This window comes from Rhinichthys klamathensis, unplaced genomic scaffold (genome assembly GCF_029890125.1).
Source record: "Rhinichthys klamathensis goyatoka isolate OS25496 unplaced genomic scaffold, OSU_Roscu_1.1 h1tg000035l_1, whole genome shotgun sequence".
In the NCBI taxonomy this organism is placed as follows: Eukaryota; Metazoa; Chordata; class Actinopteri; order Cypriniformes; family Leuciscidae; genus Rhinichthys; species Rhinichthys klamathensis.
This window is the reverse complement of record NW_026606583.1, coordinates 5080590-5102380: the sequence shown is the minus strand read 5'-3', so window position 1 is coordinate 5102380 and position 21791 is coordinate 5080590. Positions and strand designations below refer to the sequence as shown.

The 21791-nt window shown below is 37.3% G+C and overlaps 1 protein-coding gene across 1 annotated transcript; it reads left to right on the top strand.

Annotated features, from left to right (window-relative positions):
- Positions 1-244: 244 nt before the first annotated feature.
- plekhm1 (pleckstrin homology domain containing, family M (with RUN domain) member 1) lies at positions 245-19336 on the top strand. Its single transcript, XM_056245985.1, has 12 exons — positions 245-456; positions 1915-2003; positions 5170-5414; positions 7537-8169; positions 9148-9643; positions 9952-10120; positions 10979-11890; positions 13095-13240; positions 15483-15676; positions 15774-15837; positions 17213-17370; positions 18759-19336. Exons 2-12 carry the CDS (start codon positions 1950-1952, stop codon positions 18865-18867), a joined length of 3180 nt encoding a protein of 1059 aa, XP_056101960.1. The 5' UTR covers positions 245-456; positions 1915-1949; the 3' UTR covers positions 18868-19336.
- The last annotated feature ends 2455 nt before the right edge of the window (positions 19337-21791 follow it).

The following is a 21791-nucleotide window of genomic DNA, read 5'->3' as shown; positions in this document are numbered from 1 at the left end:
AATCAATTTCTGTAACTTAAATTACTTTTCTGTTTTATTCAACTATGCTGATTGTTGGTTGAAACATTTTATTCATTTCCATCAGACATAAATCCAGCATTAAGAAAATAATAATTGACTTTCGCCGTCTGTTTAGAAAAGCATGCTGTTTATTGATACAGGTCATCTCGCTGGAGTCTTCAACACACTCAATGCTGCGCGCGAATTGCGCAATAGCTCCAGTCGTCAACAGGAACACGATGAACCTTGCGTTCATTTCCCATCCTGCCTTTCGCGTCAGCTGATCTTATCACATCGCCTGTGTGTGCTCTTCTGTTTTCCTGGATCAGCGAACGCGAGTGACAGATATCACACGACTCGTGCTCATGTCGATTCGGTAAGAGGAAAGAAAACACATCAGCCATGACCGTGTATTGTTGAATCGGCACCGCGACAGAAAAACGCAGAACAAACATGGTGAGTGTACGAGCATATTGTGCTGTATAATGTATTAGCAAAAATAATAATGATACCATTACTGTCTGTTGTGTAACGACAGATTCGTGAGCAATAAGAAAGTCTGTATAATTATGTTCGTGTGCCATTTAAGGTCGTTTGGATGCTTCTGAACTCACGATTAAGTTCATTCATAACGGAGATTAAATAAAATACTTTTTAGAGATTAAATGCTACTGTTTTGACCATATAAACAATGCTTCCAAATCTGTTGTCGTGTTTTGACCATATAAACAATGCTTCCAAATGTGTTGTCGTGTTTTCAGTGAGTGAACTGTCATGAATTTTATGTTGTTTTGAGTCTCTAGTGCAAATTACATAAAAAAGAAGTACACTTTGATGTACTTTGAAAACAAGAGTACTTATTACTGAAATAATGTAGTTAATAATAGTAATATGCTTAAGTGCAAAGTGAATGTAATGTGTTTGGACACTTAAATGTATTAGCCTATAACTCAGATTTATATTTAAAAAATGTGCTTTTTTTACCCACTTAGGTAGGACTTAAGTACATTTTTAAATGTAATTTCATAATTAATTCTGTTATCTTTGAAATATGGTTGAAGTGTACTGCTGAATGTACATACAAGTATTTCTTGGACTCAGTATGCACTTAATTTGATGTAAAATGAACATGTTAACATAAGCAATGTACTTCATTGACGTGTGGCAGACCTAGCCTATCTGAAGAGGAAACTTGTAGGCTTGTGTGTATCAGTTCCACTATTCGCTGCCTAAACAAAGACTGCCAGTAATTACACTTTTCTTCTCCTCATTGCGTTTTTATTAGCTACCCTATAATCTCCTTTATTATATGAACATGTAGGGAAGTGTAACATGAGTTGTAACACCATCAGTCTAACAACTTGGAAAAGATTTACAGATTAAATCACTATTATATATGAGCTGAGAGAACAGAATTGCAGATTCTCATGTATAATTTGATTTTAAAAAAACAGGCACAAAAGTATTTCATGTACATGTTTAAAAAACATCATGGCTGAGAAACACAGAGGGTTGTAACACTTTCCAGCATAGAACAAAAGATGACACAAAATGAAAGAGTGACCAACACATACTCACACTGTCTGTTTGAGTTGTTTTATGTGTTTCTATATTTGCTTCTGGTGTTATTTGTGTTTTGAATGAAATGTTACCTAGAAACAGTGTCCACTATTTGTGTTACATCCCGTGTGGTAGGTTGTAACAACAGCACTATTTTTTACTATTAATTTACTCTGATTCAGATGTTCAGATTTACACTGATAAGTTGTAGATTTTGAAACGACTTAAGTTTGAGGCTAACACATAATGGAGAATTTGAGACTGCATTACAGTGTGACAAAATGACTGTGCTGCAGTGTTACAAAATGTTACAACTCTCCCGATCTCCTCTATACTCATTTGTCTATTTTGCAGTGTGTAAAGCACGACTAATCGAAGCCAGAGGAGCCATGCTGGCCACCCAAACCCCTGAGAGCGGCCCAGAGGCAAAAGATGTCAAACAGGTTTGCAACTTCCTCATCTTTTTGAAGATTAGTTGGATTGTGGACATTACAAGGTCATTGATATGAATGTTTTGACTTTTTGTTGAGCAGGTTCTTGAAGGAAAATTAATTTGCAGGAAACCTGGATTTGTTCTTGTAAACCTGCGTTAAATCAAAGATGTTGTGTGTTGTTTGATGAACGTTAAAACACTTTCTCCTATCACAGCTTATATGCAGAGAAGACTATCAGTGAGCCATGCATAGGTTGATTTGCATGTAAGGTGAACACCGTGGCACTATCATAACATTGTTTCTCATTCTGTTTTAATACAGTTTGTTAAAAAGAGTTTATAGGAAGCCACAGTTTGCGTGTTGTCTTGTAGATGTCAGACCGCACACATAGAATGGAAACTAGACAAGTATTGAGCTTATGAGAGAAGTGTCTGCTCAAGAGATAATGTTTTCTTACTGGCCATTTCCTCTTTATTTGCTTAAGACTTTTGTTATTAGCTGCAGTTCTGTAGCACTTTATATTCAAAAGATTTCACATACAGGAATAACTAAAGCAAGACAAGGAAAATGTGTACAAAACTGTTCAGGTTCAATCGCTCCATTTACACAACTTAATGCACAGATTCAATCAGATTTTAGGCAGCTGTGTTTCGTTAGCTCTTTAGTTCTTACTATTCGTAAGATTCGTACTATTCGTTCTTCCGATAATGAAACAAAACAACAAAACATTTACAAAAATATATATACTGTACTTAACCATAAAATATACAAACATACAAAATATACATCCATTCTTGGACTATTCGTCATATAAAATATACATACATACACACAAATTTTATCTTTCAAAACGAATAAAATAAATATATTTAAATAAAATAAAGCAAAATAATCTAATAAAAAAAGTTGAAGCACACAATTACCCAAACATTGTACATTTAGGCTTACAAATAAAAACTATTTTATCTAATAGATCAGTTATTTACTTCAGTAAAAGCAAAACTTATTTAATCTCCCAAACTCACTAATTTTGCCCATTTCTTTTTAAACGTATCTTCTTTACCCATTCAAAATCTTAAATTTTTCTAACGGTGTATTCTTGTTATATTGTTTCAAATATATTTTAATAAATACATATACATTTAAGACTACCTTTCCAACTAAAATAATACTTAATAAAGTTTTTTTCTGTGTGTGTGTATGATCATCCCAAATTACCCTATATGAATTCAGTGGTAATTTAAGACCAATAGACAACAACAAAAAGGCAATATAAAATGCATAATGTCTTCCTCCTCTTCTGACCAGGAGGATTTTTTATAAAATTGATTTAATCTGAAAATCCAAAAATGTTACACTTTAAAAAGGTCTCATAAAGGATCTAAAACATTTTGCAAGCTAACATGAACGCTACAAAATATGATAATTGTCTTTGTATCTTAATATTGACATACATAGAAAGTGATTAATTCAGACCTAACATATCTTCTTGAAGAGGTAGGTCAGATGATCAGATATGTGTTGTAAAAAAAAATCTGATCTAATCTGTGCCAGTTTCCTCTTTCGTCACACACTAGGTGCTTATCATGATTGACACAAACTCAGTGTTTTCTAGTCATCTTGGCTTCATTCTTGTTAAATTTCTACAGCTTTGATTGACAGCGCTTTGGCTCATTCATAATCAGTCAGCTGACATCAGGTGACAGTCTGTCTGTAGGTATTGCTCACATTCACATGGCAAAACATGATGACTTCTCTGTTCTGCCTTCTTCTCTTAGATCCTCAAGAGGCAGCCTAATGCTTGCAAAGCATTGTGTAAAGTTGTTTTGTTGTTGCAAGAGCTTTTCTTGATTCGGTCTGCTGACCTAAATGTCACGATCATTCCAGTGACCTGACCTCAAACCAACCATGCATTACAATCAATGCAAATTACACACCCTTAAAAAAGGAACGTTTTTGCTGGATCACTAAATCAATGGCTATTGATGTCATGCCTGGTATTTTCCTCCATGGTTTCTTTGTTTTGACATCTTGTCAAAGAAAAGATGTCTAAACAGATGCATTACAGAGTCAAGTCCCCTTTATTTATATAGTGCTTTATACCAAGGTCTTTCTGAATACTCGATTCTGATTGGCTGGAAGGTGTGCATTAAAACCGTTTGATGCACAGGTCGTTCCAAGTCAGTTTAATCATCGTTCTATATTAATGCGCTGTTTTGATTGAAGCGCACACACACACTCGTGCGTCACTCGGAGTCAGAGATCATGCTGCTCACACACAGAAACATTCAGGAGCACAGAAACGTATCAACGCTGCTATTAATAAAATAGCTTCGCTATTGAATCGCTTCATTATATTTCTCAGCAATGAGGGGGTAACATCGCTGGTTTTGAAGTATTTAAACTCACAGCTTCGTTGTTAATAGAGAGAGACGCTGCACAGACGCAGGTAATCCTCACAGGCATCTCTCATCTCTCTCTCTCTCTCTCTCTCTCTCTCTCTCGCTCGATAATTAATTAAAATAAATGCTATTTGTTCATTAATTCAAATAAATGTAATCTTACGGCACTACTTTATCTCTGTATCTGATTTAAATAGGACAGAATGCTTGATCTAACGAGCCGTAACTGACGAAAATAACCCAACATTTTTACCCTTCCGGTCAAATATTAGCTTTAAGTTTTCAGTGCTGGCAAATGACCATGGTATAAGTGTGATCATCCACAGCTAGCTGTGCATTAAACCATTTGAACCATTTGGGGAGGTCGTGGCCAATTAGTTAGAGAGTCAGACTGGTAACACAAAGGTTGAGGGTTCGATTCTAAATACCGGCAGGTATTAGTTTAATGCACATCTAGCCGTGGATTATCCCTTACTTATACAATACAGATTGTTTCAAAACAGCTTCAAAATAATGAACCGAAAAATAACAGAATCAGTGATGCAACTAAAAAGTGACAATAGTGTCAATTAAATTCAGTTCAGTGTTGATTGATCTCAGTTCAATAACTATGTAAAGTTCATCAATTTTGAAACAAGTTCAATTCCGCTATATGCAGCTCTGCAGAAGACAATAGTGTCATTGTTCAGATCAATTCAAGTTCAGTTCATGTCAGTGTAGTCAAATTTACTGAATAATAAACAGAGCGATATTAACCCCTCTGTTGTTCTCAGTGGATCAAGGAAAAGATCGCACGGATGCTAAAAGCCCTGCAGAAGCGTTACATCACCACGGACACGGCGGTCACCAGCGAGGACCTGGAGGCGAACCTGCTGTGTTGTGCTTTGGAGGCGGTTTTCATTCATGGAATCAAGAGCAAGTTCATCAGATTTGATGGAGGTAACTTGCGCAAAGGAGGATCACGAGGAGCACTTCCTCAACCTGTCTTCTGGAGCCTGTTGAAGACCGTCACACACAGGTGGGTCATAGGTTAGAATAGCAAAATTGAAATTTGAAATACATTTTTTATTTATTTCAATAAAGTCGGCAAGAAATGCATGTTTTAGATCTTATTGTGACAATTTATTTTTCTGCATTCGTTTATTTTATTTTTTCAAGGTTTCCTATAATGCCCTTTTCACAAGATGTAAAATAAGTCTTTGGTGTCCCCAGAGTGTGTATGTGAAGTTTTAGCTCAAAATACCCCACATATCATTTTTATAGCATGTTGGATGAGCAAAAACGCGCTGTTTTTGTGTGTGTGTCCCTTTAAATGCAAATGAGCTGCTGCTCCCGCACAGAGGGCGGAGCTTCAATAGATCGTGTGTGTTAGCATCTTCGTTTACCTCACACAGACACCCACTAGAAATTTCAAAAACTTTTAGCCTTTTATGTTCAAACCAGAGTCGGACAAAGATGGAGAGACTCAAGAAGAAGTGACAACATGTAGAATGCAACAGGACATTTCTGAATGGTTAGTTGATGAATTTATGTAGCTGATGTGGAGTTAACTATCTTCAAGTCATTGATTAGCATATTCTGTCATGATAATCCATAAATTGTGTTCCCGGGGGTGGGGTTTATGTAAATTTTAGGGTTAGTGATGTTACTAACCTGTGAAGAAGCTCATTGTAGTTCCTACCAGCCGTTTGTTGTAGTCCTTAAAATGCAATTTCTGTAAAAAGCAAATATCTCCCTTTGCTTTGAACTTTGAGCGTCGTAAATTTGCAGATGTTGTTTATGCTCAAACAGCAACATTACACACTAACTAAAGTTAAAAAAGTGAAATCATAATCAACCACCCCTTTAAAAAAAAAATTGACCTTGTAATGTTTAATTCAAAATGTCATAACTGGACCTGCATAAGAGATCTATATGACCCTAAACTTTTAGATGGTTTTAAACACCAACCAATTTCCTCCTTTCAGCAAATCAGTTAGCGAAGGCCACATAAAACATTTTTATTATCTGAAGGTTCATTGGCTCCCATGGCCTTAAGGGATAGCATGTTTCTTTTGAATTTTGGATGCATTGGATACTAGAGGGAACTAAATGTTATTAATGAGAACTTATTGGATTAAAGTATTCACCACTCTTTTCAAAATCATTCCTACACATTTGTTTTTTTTACTAACCAAGTCGATTGATGTTGGTTCATGCTTCAAAATAATTTTAACCAAGTCTTTCCAAGTGAGCAACCTGTCACCCGTTTGGAAACAGAAATAGGCATGTCAGGGAGACTCTGTGAGGATTGTGACAAGCCTGTAGGATTAGTTGAGTCATGTGGTTTAGTAATTGGCTCCATAGCCAATGGGCAATAGTCAAGTGACACTCACTCACTTGGTACTCTGAGGCACTTTGACTCATGCTTGAGGGTTTCTTTCGTAGTTAACTCAATAGGAAAGTTTTCAGTCTTTGTATTGAGTCTTGAGTGAAGGAGGAGGAAGTCGATAAAGACAGTACTGACAAAATGTCTAGTTTGGAAATCACATTACGTCACAATATGATGCACATCACAATGCGTAATTTTACATCCATAAAGATGTAAATTATTGTGTGGTTCACTTCACTTTGTCTTGTAGAAGTGACAGAATAGAGAAATGACAGTATTTGTCAATGTTTGCACTTATTTAGATGACCTTCTCTAAACTGGAAAAATAAATAATTATTGACACAATTTTGTGAGAAAAATAATTGCTTTACAGCAATTAAGTACTCACCTTTATGTCATTCCAAACTTTGAACACAAAAGAAGATCAGGATAAATCCTCAGAGAGTTCTGTTTATCCGTTTCAAACCTTTAATGCTTTAAAAAGTTCATAAATACATGAAAGTAATCCATATGAACCTAGCGGTTTAATCCAAGTCTTCTGAAGTGACACAATCGCTTTAAATGATGACAGATTTCATTTAGGCTTTTATTCATTTATAAACATTGATCAATGCACGTAAAACATGGTAAACGGAAGATCTAACATTCTTGCTTTACGCGCAAGAGCAAACATTATTGGTTCTCGAGCCTCAAGCAAGCACGTTTGAGCTTTAAATTTTGGATGAACTAACCCTTTGAGTGATCACATGCAACTCTTTTGACTCTATAGGGATGTAGTTCAAGAACTGGAACGTCTAAGCTTCATAAACTCAGACATTGGTCGCTGCAGAGCATGGGTTCGCCTGGCTCTAAATGACGGGCTTCTGGAGTGTTACCTGACCTCACTGCTTCGCGAGGGGTCCAAATTGGGCTCCTACTACCAGCCCGGGGCTCTTCTGCTGGACCCCGAGGATCGCGAGGTTCTTCTCACCCTGCTGCAGGGTTTGGCCTCGATGACCTTCCAGCTCTCCTACAAATCAGCTGTGCTGAATGAGTGGACCAACACACCACTGGTCCTCGCAGGCCTTTGCCCCCTCACGCCTGCCGACGAGCACCTTCTGGGCCCCAAGCGCAAGGAGTCTTGGGATACAGTCTCACAGTCATCTGGAGGGTCCGGAAGCTCAGATTGGGCTCAGGAAGCAATTCAGAGGGAGTCGAGGAAAGAGCAAAACGAGGGTTGTGAAACGAGCACTCCGCTTACCTCATCAAACCTCAGTCTGAATACGTCAGGATCGCCACAGCTGTCCTCCAGCCTGAGCTCTGATAGTCTGCTTCAGGGTCAGGAGCCCAGGAGTCCTGAAAAGGAACGCTGGAGTTGTGACATGGAAATCAGCCACAAAGCACAACAGAGCACTGTTACAGAGTGAGTAAAAGTTAGTCTGTTTTGTTCATTCTTGCGACATGTCCCAACCAAGCGCAATAAAGTGTCAAGTGATAAATCAACTTGTTTTAAAGTCGGCATGAAACGGAAGTTGCGATTGTCTTTTTTTTCCCTGTTGTGACGTGCATCCGAGTGAAACGCTACTCGAATAAGAAAAAATGGGTGGGACTTGATTTTGTCCGTGGGGAATTGATTGGATGGTTGGATTGTTGTGGTTTGCTATTGGTCGATCTCATGTGAGTGACAGGTTGTTCCGCCCTTGCGCCAGTAAACACATCATCAGAGAAGAGAAGAGAAGAGATGTTGCTGCAAGAGGGAGGGGAAGTTGTTTTGATTAAAGATTACAAGGCACATTAATAAATCATTTATAATCAATACTGCTGGGTTGGGTAACTTAATAATTATAATAATAGGCCTAAATATAATTGGTCTGAATATTCAATCAACTATTTGCCCATATAATGACAATGATTCAGGGTCATATCTAGCAATATACCAAACCCTGCTTAGTTGCTTTAAATAGGCTACTTTCCTTTTTAAAAAACTCCATAACTAAAAATATATATATCAAAACTAAATAGTCAACTTCTCTAATTGACCCGTTAGGTGTTGGTCAACTAGTTGTCCAGCAAACCACCTGCAACCATCAACAGCGTCATGCTATAAGACATTTTGTCAGTTGCTTGGTTTTTATTTTCATAACCATTCAAAATCCTTTCCTCAGCTGTATATTAAGAATCACATATGTACTGATTGACTGGGATTTTGTCACTTCATGCTGCATTTCACTGACACTGAGCTCAAAAAACTTGCCTCGCATGTTTTGAAAGTTGTTGCAAAGGTTCTTGTTAGGATAAAGTTTCCTAAAGGAGATGCCAGAAAAATTATTCAAAAAATTCACATTTGAAAGAAGTTGTTGTGTTGTCTGAAGTCCTTATTTAACATACTTGTTTTTTGTAGAGAGAACAACTCCTCTAGTCAGGATTTGAAGAAGGAAGACTTTGATGCGTTCATGCCAGCTCCAGATATTCAGCTCCAGAGTGACTCTGCCAAACATGCTGTTGATAGGAAAACGCACATGGACACGGACACACATCTATCGGATGCACACATCACAGAGGGATCTAAAGCATGCTCAGAAAAGATATCAGCTGAAGCGTTACTGGAGACAAAAGAATCCGAGATTCTAGTTAAAAGCACAAGACTAAAAGTTAAACATGCAGTCACTGAGACTCAAGAAAGGGAGCAGAAGAGACAGAACAGAGACTCAGCGGTTGAGTTCCCTTCAGTTTCTACTGTTGAGAAGACCTCTGACCTCAGTAAAGACCCTGACACTGTTCTTCCAGAGACCTCTGCTGCCCCTAATGCAGTAGAACAATCGAGAAATGCTGCATGCAGACGTTCCGCAAGTACCGTCAGCAGGAAAACATCCTCTGACTCTCTGTATTCCTCTTGTGTGAGTGTTTTCATATCCTCTATATAATATTCTTTAATATTATTATAGTAATGTTAATGTACCAACTGACAGTGTATAATTACAGCATTAATTGATATTGGTTTCCTTAAGAACAATTGATTTGTACTGTATCTGATGTATATCCAAAAGAAATTGAATCTGATCGAATCAGAATCAAATCAAAAGCTTGTGAATCATAATTGATTCGTGAAATCAATATTCATGTCAGTATCTAGCCCTATTTGACCCTGAGGGCGGATGCTAATAGAAGATGTAAAATGGTCTCTTAAAATGTGTTTGTCTCTCAGAAATCCACATCTTGGATATCAGAGGATGACTTTTACAAGCCAGAAGAGACGGGCAGTTCTGAAGCATATGCCGTCATTGACATCACGCAAATGAACGGGCAGGTGACGCCCACCTCTGAACCGGACACCCTCCAGCCACCACCAAGCGTGGTGCACCGGAGACAGAACGGTAAGATGGATAAAACAGGAATTTGCTTATGCCAAATTCTTGATTGGTAACTGCTGGAAGACTTTTGGAACCCCGGAGTTGCAAAAAAGTGCTATTTCATCTGTCTATTTTTGTTACCTCTGATGTGTTATCTGTGCTTAAATTTTCTTGTATTTTTTAACTATTTCCTTCTTGCAGAATAATGACCGTAAAAAACTTGCAGACATACTCTACCAGTCAAAAGTTTTGTCTTCTGCTCACCAGGATGCATTTATTTGATTAAAAAAAATAAAAAATAAACCTGTTTTCTATTTTAATATATTTTTTAATTTAATTTATTCCTGTGATCAAAGCTGAATTTTCAGCATCATTACTCCAGTCTTCTTCAGTGTCACATGATCCTTCAGAAATCATTCTAATATGCGGATTTGATGCTCAAAAAACATTCATTATTATTAGCAATGTTGAAAACAGTTGTGTACAATTTTTTTCAGGATTCTTTGATGAATATAAAGTTCAAAAGAACAGCATTTATTTGAAACAGAATCTTTTGTAACAAATGTCTCTACTGTAACTTTTGATCAATTTAATTCATCCTTGATAAATAAAAGTATTGATTTATTTTATTTCTTTCCCCTAAAAAATAAAATAAAACTTCTTACTGACCCCAAACTTTTGAACGGTAGTGTTTAATGTTACAAAAGCTTTCTATTCATCAAAGAATCCTGAAATAAAAATGTAAATAACTGTTTTCAACATTGATAATAATGAGAAATGTTGCTTGAGCTTCAAATCATCCTATTAGAATGATTTCTGAAGAATCATCTGACACTAGAAATAGTGGATGTGTGTATAAGATCATCTGTGTGTCTCTCTCAGGTCTTCCTAACCCGTTCAGGGGTTTGCTGAAGCTGGGTCAGCTGGAGCGCCGCAGTGCGGTGGGCATGTGGTGGGATTACTACTGCGAGCTCTCTCCGTTTGAGTTACGGCTTTACGTCAATGCAGAGGAGCGCATCTGCTCTGAAAACCTGTCCCTGCTGCGCTGCGAAGACGTCCGCCTGTCCTCCGGCTCCGAGGGCCGTTTTCGGCTCTCCTTCCTGAGCAAAAGAATCTACCTGCGGGCACCGTCTCATGGGGAGGCTGAAGACTGGGTCGATCGCATCATGGAGGCCATCAGCAAACTGCGTCCCATGATGAGAGACGAACAGTGGGAGGTGCTGCATGCATCCAGTGATCAGGAAATCCCCTCGCCAGCACCCTCAAGCCCCGAACGCACCATCTCAGAACTTCCAGATCCCCCTCAGTTAGATTGGACCCGTCATAAGGACCCAGAACTAGATGCCATAAAGGAAGCGGTGGTCTATCAGAACTTGGAGGAGAAGGGTTGGCGGTCTCTTGTGCTCTCGCTCTCCCTGGAGACCCTCAAAGGTTACCGGGTCCAAGATGACTCCAAGACACCCCTTTTCTCATACTCCATTGGTAACATCAGGGATGTGGTTCCAGATGTTTCATTAGGCAGTCCTGCGTTTTTTAAGATTCTGACTGCGCGGGACACACTGACACTGAGGGCAGAGAGTGGCGAGGAAGCCCGCGGATGGAGGAGTCTGATCAGAGGAGCACTCGACTCGTATCTGGAGACGGATGATGATGGAGCGCTTCAGGGTGTCTCATCGCCCGGCGGCGTCCACAAACTGGTTCAACACAGACTGAAGGGAGACGGGGAGTTGCTGTCTCACTTGTCTGAGGTCCCTAAGGAAAGAGGACTGGACGCGCAAAATTACAAATGTGCAGGTATGAGAGGATGGCATGATGACTTTTCTTTTTTTATCTGTAAATTATTTAGAATTATAATTAAATGAAATTCATACAGACAGTGACTTTAACTGTTTGGCTTTATTAAATGTAATAAAGGTATAATTATTTTGTTTATTATATTATTGTTATTCCCTGAAAATAAAAGCATCAAAGTAGTTCTATTTATCATTCATATTTGAAGAAAATCTTTATCAAATCAGGTTTAACATGCAGGAAGCCACTTTGTTGTCATGTGACAAGAAAACCATTAAACAGGAAATGATACCACAAAGAAGACTCGTGTAAACTCTAGTAACTGTCATTTTTAGATCAGTAATATTCTAATAAAGTCTGGGGTTGGTACGATTTTTTGAAAGAAGTCTTATGCTCTCCATGTCTGTATTTATGTGATAAAAATACAGTAAAAACAGTAATACTGTAAAATATATTTACAATTTAAAATAAGATTAATATTTATTCCTGTGATCAAAGCTGAATTTTCAGCATCATTACTCCAGTCTTCAGTGTCACATGATCCTTCAGAAGTCATTCTAATATGATGATTTGCTGTTCAAGAAACATTTCTTCTTATTATTAATGTTGAAATCAGGATAAAAAAAAGTTTTTTCTGGATTATTTGATGAATAGAAAGTTTAAAAGAACAGCATTTATTTGAAATAAAAAAACCTTGTTGACATTATAAATGTCTGAACTGTTACTTTTGATCAATTTAATGTGTCCTTGCTGAATAAAAATATTATTTAAAAACCTTACCCATTGTGTATATATCAGATATTTAGATCTTTTATGATATGGCAAGGTTACTTCAGGTTTTTACATTTGAAATGTAGTATTCATAATGATAGACAACATGATATAAAAATATTTCTTTAATCATTGTTTGAAAAGTAAAAATGTATGGGGAAAATGTTTATTTTTACTTGGTTACACCACGTGACATTTTTCTACACATTTGACAGAAATGTATGAAACCAACAAGGCTGCAGATATTACTTTAGAGCTGTGCACATGCACTTTAAAATGGATTTGTCTAGAAACGCCCCAGAAACGAGCCATTAGCCACATGTTTCTTTCCATTGTGAGACTGAGGAAAGGAGTCCCTTATGTCGATATTGAAGTGCTTTTCACTGTACCTGTGCTCTCTGGCACTAAGTAAAAGCTCTTGTAAACGTGTACCCAGGTTGCCCTCGGCAGATCGGCGTGTCTTTCGGGAGAGCCAGACTCTGTGAGTTCTCAGGCCAGTACTACTGTGATTCCTGTCACCAAGGAGACGCAACCATCATCCCCTCCCGCATGGTGCACAACTGGGACCTAACAACACGCGAGGTGAGCACAAACTACTTCATTTCAATTATTTATTATTTTTTGTTTTTTAAAGCTCCAGTCCGTAACTTTTTTAAGTTAAAAATAATCCAAAATAATTATATTAAAAAAAAACTTATTCTGCCAGTGGTCAAAACTATCTGCTTGCCATAGCTAGATTCAAAACGGTTAGCTTGTAATAATGATTTTAATTCCAGTGGTACTGGTGGGTTTCCGCGGGAAATTCGAGCATGTCTTTGCGTCATGACGTCACACCCGTACACATAAAGAAGGAGTTTCGGCTAGCCGGCTATACTGCGCGTGACGAGGTGTTTAGATGTATAGGCTTTTCTCGCAGCACTTTACATGATTAAACTTATGGCGGATCCAGAAAGATCCAAACAACAATCATCAGTGTCAACTGGAGATTCAGCAGTTATAAAACCCAAAAGACTTCGTACTTCGGATTTAAGGTGGCTAGAGAAAGAGAAAGAAACCGTCTCATGCGAACACAAGGATTTAAACATCGGCGGGGCTTTTGAAAAGTGCGTGAACTCCGTGTTTTGAAGGGGTTCAAAACAGAAGAAGAGACGGCTTTTTTCTGCTGAACAAGTAAGTTAAGACATTTCAATAGTTCAATCGTGTAACAGTACGTTTTCTTAATTCACACAGTTATGGAGTTTCCTTTGTTGTGCCTTTCTCGTTTTGCTATTATGGAGAATATGAATTCTGAACTACACAGGTAGCTGCTAACCATAAAACACATTAAATTTAACATTAGTCACGCAATGCTGATGTTGTTAACATGAACAATTTGAGAACAAAGTAGGCTATAATTTGCACGATTGCTGTAAATCACGTTGATTAAATCTAACGAAGCTTATCATGTCGAATGCTTTTTCCCCCTTAGTTGGTCAGAACAAAAATGGATTTTACTTACTTGTTCAGAAGACATTTTCTTATGAAAATTCTTATGTTGGTCAAACTTTCAAAAAGTGAATCTGTGATTCTGTATGACATTATATCCACACAGCGCGGTGACTGACAGCAGCACTCGCCTCAAAGCACTGTGTTCATCCGCACTGTTTCATGCCGATTTACAACCCACGTAAAGATGATAATTCCGCGAATCACTGCAGTTACAGATTTCGAACAGAGAGATGGCGACAAAGAGGAAAAGTTTCGGACTGCAGCTTTAAATATATTTTTTTATTAACATTTAATTCCCATTTTTCATTGTAGTTCTTCCTGTAGTTCTTCAAGTTTTTATTGTCATATTTTTACAGCTATTAAATTAATAATAAAGCCAATCAATAAAGTATTTTTTTTCTTCTTTTTTTTAAGCTTTAAGGCTTTTATTTGATAAAATTCACATGAAACGGGAAACACTTTTACAATAAGGTTCCATTCATTAACATTAGTTAATATATTAACTAACATTAACTAACAATGAGTAATACATTTGTTACAGCATTCCTAGTCCTTAAATACAACTGTTCATTGTTTGTTCATGTCAGCTCAGGTCCATTAAATGATAGTAACAAATACAACTTTTGATTTTTAATAATGTATTAGTAAATGCTGAAATTAACATCAGCGAAGATTAATAAAGGCTTTAGAAGTATTTTCTCTGATAGTTAATATAGTTATTGTATATAAACCTTATTGTAAAGTGTCACCATGATATGCTGATTTATACACACCTGTTCATTAGTTTGGGGTCAGTATGATTTTTTTAATTACTACTTTTATTCATCAAGGATGCATTAAATTGAACAAAAATGACATTTATAATGTTACAAAATATTTATATTTCAAATAAATGCTGTTTATGAACTTTCTATTCATAAAAGAATCCTGAAAAATACGTATCACTGTTTCCACAAAAATGTTAAGCAGGAAAAAACTATTTTCAACATTGATAATAATAATAAGAAGAAGAAGAAATGTTACCTGAGCAGCGAATCAGCATATTAGAATGATTTCTGAAGGATCATGTGACACTGAAGACTGGAGTAATGATGCTGAAAATTCAGCTTTGGATCACAGGAATAAATAAAAAATGTCAATTTATTCAAATAGAAAACAGTTATTTTAAATTGTACTGAACCCAGACTTTTGAATGGTGGAGTGTACAGTGTACGCAAATAATTATGATTTGATTCTAAGACAGTATTATTATTCAGCTTGCAATAACATATTACATGTCAGATTACAGTCTGTATGTCCTTCAGCTGTGTGTGACTGTGCATGTCTATATGTTCAGGTCTCAAGACAAGCCTTCAAGTTGCTGACTCAAATCGAGCACGAGCCGCTTCTGAACCTTGATGTTTTGAATCCTGACCTGTTTGATCACACTGACACCGTGGCTAAAGTGCAAACCCTGAGGCAGAAACTTCGTTTCCTCGGAGACTACATCCTCATCTGCCGCAGCGGGATCAGCAAACATGTCCAACCCAGGTGTGTTTGTGTGTGTTCTTAGATGCAGGTTTATAATTTGCACAGCATTACATCTTTAATAGATGTTTGCAACATAACAAGTTTTTTTTATTTCCAGACTCCAGCAGAGGACTTATTTATTGGATAACAGTGATGTATACAGTGTATTGGACTTGCAGCAGGTATTTATTCAGTAAAAAAAAACGTGTTAATTGGTAAACTTTGCCTTAGAGGATGTGATTGGATAACTGGACTAACTAGTGGACCAATCGCATCACACAGCATCTCAAATGTTGGTTTGGTCATTCTAAGGCCCTGTCCCAAATGGCGCACTTCATGCGGACTTTCGGTCTCGTGGACTTAAATTGCGCATGCTGGCCGTCCCATTTAGCATTTCAACGCTCTGAAGTGTGCTCAGCAGCGCCCCCTTTGTACCCTTGAAGCGGTCTTCCGCGAATCCCGCATAGATACACTTTAACTACCCAGGAATCCTTGCGAAAGGCCAATCAGACAACGGATGGGAGGAGATTTCGCTCACGGACAATTGTTAACATGGCTGAGAAGAAAATATTTAAGTGTAATTATCATTACGGTTTTTATGACAAGTTTATACAAACATTATGATCATCGACCAGTGGTTGATGTCTCAAACTTAGGCTAATAATAGCGAGCTGAATCATACGATCGCATTATGATTCATTAAATAATTAGAACAGAATGTCAGGGTTTTACTGAGTCATATGTAAACACAACAACAATAGGCAGCATATTTCCCCGAACCTGTAGCTCCTGTCCATAACAACAATCAGACCGTCTTCCTGTTTCCGGCGTGACGATCGAGTCTGTCCCAAAAATACCTCTCAATGCGCCCTCGCGGACTAGCGCTAAGGGCCCTATAGGTCTGCACTACATGACGTCACCGAAGTGTGGACTCTGAGGAAGTCCACAAGTCCGGAGTGTGCCATTTGGGACAGGGCCTAAAATGTCTGAGCCAAAGTCTGTCATCAAAATGGTCGACTATATGTACCTCCCAGAACTGTCTCGCACGATTGTGTTCCCAAACACCATGCATACGAACGCTAGATAACATGACAGCATTAATTGCGTTTCGTCTGCGCGCTCTGAGGCGCAAGTCATTTATGATGCCACAGTGGCTTTCCCGATTGCAGAAACTTCCATTTTTATTACAGATATTTTGTGCAATTTTCTCAGTAAGTGATGATTTGGTTTTTCTTAAACACAGGAAATGGAAACGGGCCTTTAATTTTGTGTGATATTCCAATTTTTTTCATATATCATTTTAAAATAAATGTATTAGTTTAAGGGGGCAGATATTGCCTCATAGCACAGAATATGAAAAGCTTCGGGAGTCAGCTGTCCACAACAGGCTTAAACCAGCCAAGGTACCAGCACAAAAACACTCAGCAAAATATTTAATTATCATAATCAACAAAATCCCAGAAAATATTGAGGTGTATATATATATATTTTTTTTTTTGCTTGTTTTGTTCGCACACCTTACTTTACATGATCAGACTTGTGTTTTTTTGCACACAGATAGCAGACGGGCACTATGAATCTTACCTGCAGTCTCTGATTGAGTTCGGGTCCAAGCACGTGCACAACTGTGACCTTTGCACCCAGAGGGGCTTTATATGTCAGATCTGCAACTCTGACAACATCATCTTCCCTTTTCAGTTTGACAGCACCTCCAGGTATTTTCATATAACACACATTATACCTCAAATATATAAACGGGGTTGCCAGGTCCCAGAAAAATACTTACTCAACATAAATGAAAACTAGCCTAATTCTTTTCTACGTCCAATCAGTTTTTATTTAGATGATTTTAGCTTGACTAGTGCATACAATAAAGTTTCAGGAGTGACATCTAACCGAAACTGTGACGATTGCAGTATTTTTGCAGTGTTGCCATGTCCACATATTATAAGCGTTTTGTTGTTTGTTGTTGAAGCTTCACTCATAGAGTGATCAAGTATTTATTAAAGTGGGCAGTTGCAGGTTGGGATATTTTGGTCTTATTTTCAGCTTAAAGCATTTGGATTTTTTTCGGTTTATTCTTGTTTGCTTTTTATTTCAAGCAAAATCTAGCAACACGAATGAGTCAAGGCTTGTAGGCTACCTCTTTTCCTGTGATTTCTTGCATCAAACAAGGTACAGAAGAGAGACAAAACTCTGATGTGAGTTTTTATACGTCATTAACAACTAGTTGGTCAGTTCGGATCCGTACACACTGTAGAATTTTTGTAAATGCGGTTGTCACTACCTTAATATTTCAGGAGTTAATTTGGTTGTAGAATGTGGCTCTCACTCCCATAAATTACTGTGTACAGAACAGGGTGAAGTGGTTTAATAAAGGGGGTTTTGTTCTTTTTTTTTGCCCATTTTGCGACATTTCTCAGCCGCCACAGAGTTAAATTCTTTAAAGTGGACATACGGCCTTGAAATATGATGCACTTCCCTGACGAAAGCCACATTTTAAGCGCTTTTTACTGTATCAGCCTTTTTAAACGGACTCAAGGCTGTAATATTAGAGGTATACAATACTGCCCTATGGAAAGCCAAATTTAGAGCAAGTAGATCTTTATTAAATCATGCGCATCCATACTCTCGTCTTCTTCATAGTGAAATGGTAGTGACGCTCAAAGGAAATATGTTATAGACCGTATAGATAAAACGGAAATTGTAGCGCGTGGGCACACACGCAAACATGAAAAGTTTCTCATCAGCGCGCAAAAGTCTGATATTTGTTATTTTTGCAAAGGTCTCTTTAGGGGCTCTGTAATTTTCTAAATAGCCCAAATGCGCTAGAAAAGCACAGCCCTGGCAACACTGAATATAAAACACCACACATCTACTTTCACTTGTACACCATTCACACACTGTTGTGCTGCATGTGACTGATTCATATGACATTCATATGACTCCAACAGGGAGCAAAAGTGTCGGCACGGCAATCTCAAAAAAAATGGTGTAAAAGTTAAAGTAGATGCGTGTACTTTCACTTTTACACCTTTTTTTTTTTTCAGATTGCTGTGCCGACACTTTTCATCATGAAAATGATGTGTTTTCTGTCTCTCAGGTGTAGTGTCTGCAAGACGGTGTTTCATTCCTCCTGTAAGGCCAAGTGTCCGGTCTGTCCACGCTGCGTTCGAATGCAAAAGTATTTGGAGAGGGACTTGGAGGACTGATTTAGCTGTTTGTTAAAAACATGAAGGTTTCTAAGAAAATGGTCATGAGCCAAGTTCTCTGTTGCTGTCGTGTCTACAGAGCTCAAAATCCAGGGTTAGTACCATATTATTGTAAAGTTATCTTATTTTTCTCAGTTAGCTGACCAACTGGAAGCGCTTGATCTGTATTTCACACTAAGAGTTTATTGGACTCGCCTTAAGTGCACTTATTTACACATACATATGTACATATTTACTCACATTAGAACACCCATGTATGTTCATTCCTGAGATGTCAACAATGCCAAACAAACAATGGTGGAAGAACTGTTATTAAAGCTATGATTTTTGCTTTTTAACTTTATAAACACACCAACATTCAACGGTTAATCTATTTTTCTGGCCTTCACATGTTATTCTGCATGTTTGTGTTTGGAATCATAAATCTTAGTTCTCTCTTTTTTTTTTTTTTTTTTTTTGGTGTAGTCATTATTGAGTTAGGGTTAGGGTCCAGCTAATAAAATCATATTTATGAAACTTAAGACAATTAAATGCCAAGGATCTTAAAGCTCTTGTTTTTAATATTTTCTTGTTTTTTTTTACTATTGTTTTACATCTGAATGTCACATGCCAAGTTTTATATGAAGCATTGCGAGTTTACAAAACATTGTGTGCATTAATAAATATATTCTTGTATATGCAGGAATTGTACGCACCTATTAAAGAAGGTGGTTAATGAAGTTATGAAACGTACTAACACTTACAACCTCCTTTAACGGGTCATTTTTTGTACTATGCTGTGCCTTTATTTTCAGTTTTCGTTGTAGCATTCATTATCACTAAAATGGATTGTTCCAAAAATGTAACTATTATAAGCCAATGTGAATTATTAATGTATGCCACAAAATCAGAAAGTCTCTGTGGATGATAAAAAGGATCAACTCTTTTTATTTATTTGATTCTTGGTTTAATGAATGTCTATTTTTAATAATTGATTTGCCTATGAAGCTTGACTGCTGCCTCATAAGCAATTGTTTTAAATTGGAAACTGAATGAGAGATTACATTTTTCTTTTTGAGTTATTTTTGTTTTGTACTTTTTTTTTTTTTAACAATGCTGTTTTTCCTGATATTTTTATGACAAGTTCATTACATCACCTGTTAAAGGAAAAACTCCCAGATGACGTTCTGTCTTTCTTATCTTCTGTTTTTCCACTCGGGGCAGTGTCACCTAAGCAAAAGTCTCTCAACATAAATTGGCAGGCAGATACTCTTTTTACAGTCATGAATACTGAAGCTTTTGTTTTGATCTAAATTTGATGTTAACTCCTTTTCTTTTATTATTAATAATTCTTTCAGATTAAATGTTTTTATCCTCATAGTAATGTGCATTTAGTTGTTTAGCAGACACTTTTAACTGAAGTGTTTATAAATATTTACAGTACACATAACTACCTGGACATTTTGCCTGTGCTCCTGGGTGTTTTAAGCTGCTCTCTGATCTCGTACTGTCTAGTACAGGTGTATGTTCGTGCCAATGTAACTTAAAGAAACAGCATTTCCTAGAATCATCAGCTATAGAAAGATAGATACATATTTTTGTCTAACTTGTAAACCACATCGCGCTGCATTTGTGTCTGACTGGATCTTCCTGTTTTCTTACCTCCTGGCACTCTTTTTCTGTCTGTGTTTGTTTGTTTGTTTGTTTCTTTCCATCCATCATCTGTATACACCAGTCTATACCAAACAAACTCCATCTAAAAATGTGGTTGTAAGCATATTAGAATCTTGAAATGAGTGCAACTTGTGTAACTAAACCTGGATCAGAGTTTGAATAAATTATTTTTACTTTAGATATAAAAACTTTTTTATGCACTGGTCAATTTTGAACGATTTTGCTTCCATGACATGTCTTTTTTCAGATTAGAAAGTATCCTAAATGCATATTTAAGTGTTTATTTTATTACACTTTATCTGTTTACATCTGCATGGATTTCAATTACAATTTTTTCTAATTCAAATACACGATCAGTACTTTTTCCAAAGTGTTTTGTCTTACCCTGATTCACTTTGGTAAGCCTATTAGTTTATATTTTACACCGTGCGAGATGGTTTTCACATTATGACTTATGTGTAACTTACATAGGTCGCCCACGTGCGGGTGATATCCGTAAAACATATATACATATATACATTAAATAATAACTGAGGCTTTTCGGGGATGGGCGATGGCTTTTTTAAATAAAAGCATCGCAGAGAATGCTTTTTTTTTATTACACAGGTGAGGTGAGAAAAGTATTTTATTGAACCGATATATTGTCACGTAGCTCGAGTTCATCGTTAAAGGAGCTGAATGTAAGATTGTGGCCAAAACTGGTACTGCAATCACTTTCAAATTACTGTAGAGCGGTGTATCCCCTCCCCCTCCTCCCTGATTTGAGGTTGCCAGATAGGCTGCAGGATCCAGCAGGAACGTAGTCTGCTCCAAGAAGTGGTAACTAGAGCACAGCTGGCAACCCGGATCCCGCAACACTACTGACTTCGTGATTGGTAGATAGGTGGAGGGTGGAGCATCAGACCAAAACACAACATGACAACATCAACATCAGTTGAGGGCTGCAACTTCACTTTTTAAATGACAATATCCTGGCCGGACTACTGTTGTCAGTGATATAAGTATTTGAAATGAACATGATTTCTTAATGTCTAGTGACATATCAGGGCCATTTCATGATTAATTGAAATAAATTTCTTACATACAGCTCCTTTAAGCATTCTCCATTGTGAAGGGTCATATATTCATCCGCAGTCACGCAGAGCCGAAGCACAACCAAAACAGTGTTCTTCCACAAAATGCATGCAGTTTTGTTTTGTAATCGCCAGAGGGCTGTTAGTTAAAGGCCATGAGTTTTTATTTTTATTTTTTATAGAAATCTCCACTTTAGC

Excerpts from the sequence above, each read along its gene's own strand:
- plekhm1 (XM_056245985.1), top strand. The coding sequence starts at position 1,950 with ATGCTGGCCACCCAAACCCCTGAGAGCGGCCCAGAGGCAAAAGATGTC. Across the intron at positions 10,121-10,978 it reads GGTGCACCGGAGACAGAACG|GTCTTCCTAACCCGTTCAGG; the intron begins GTAAGATGGATA and ends TGTCTCTCTCAG. Across the intron at positions 15,677-15,773 it reads AGCAAACATGTCCAACCCAG|ACTCCAGCAGAGGACTTATT; the intron begins GTGTGTTTGTGT and ends TTTTATTTCCAG.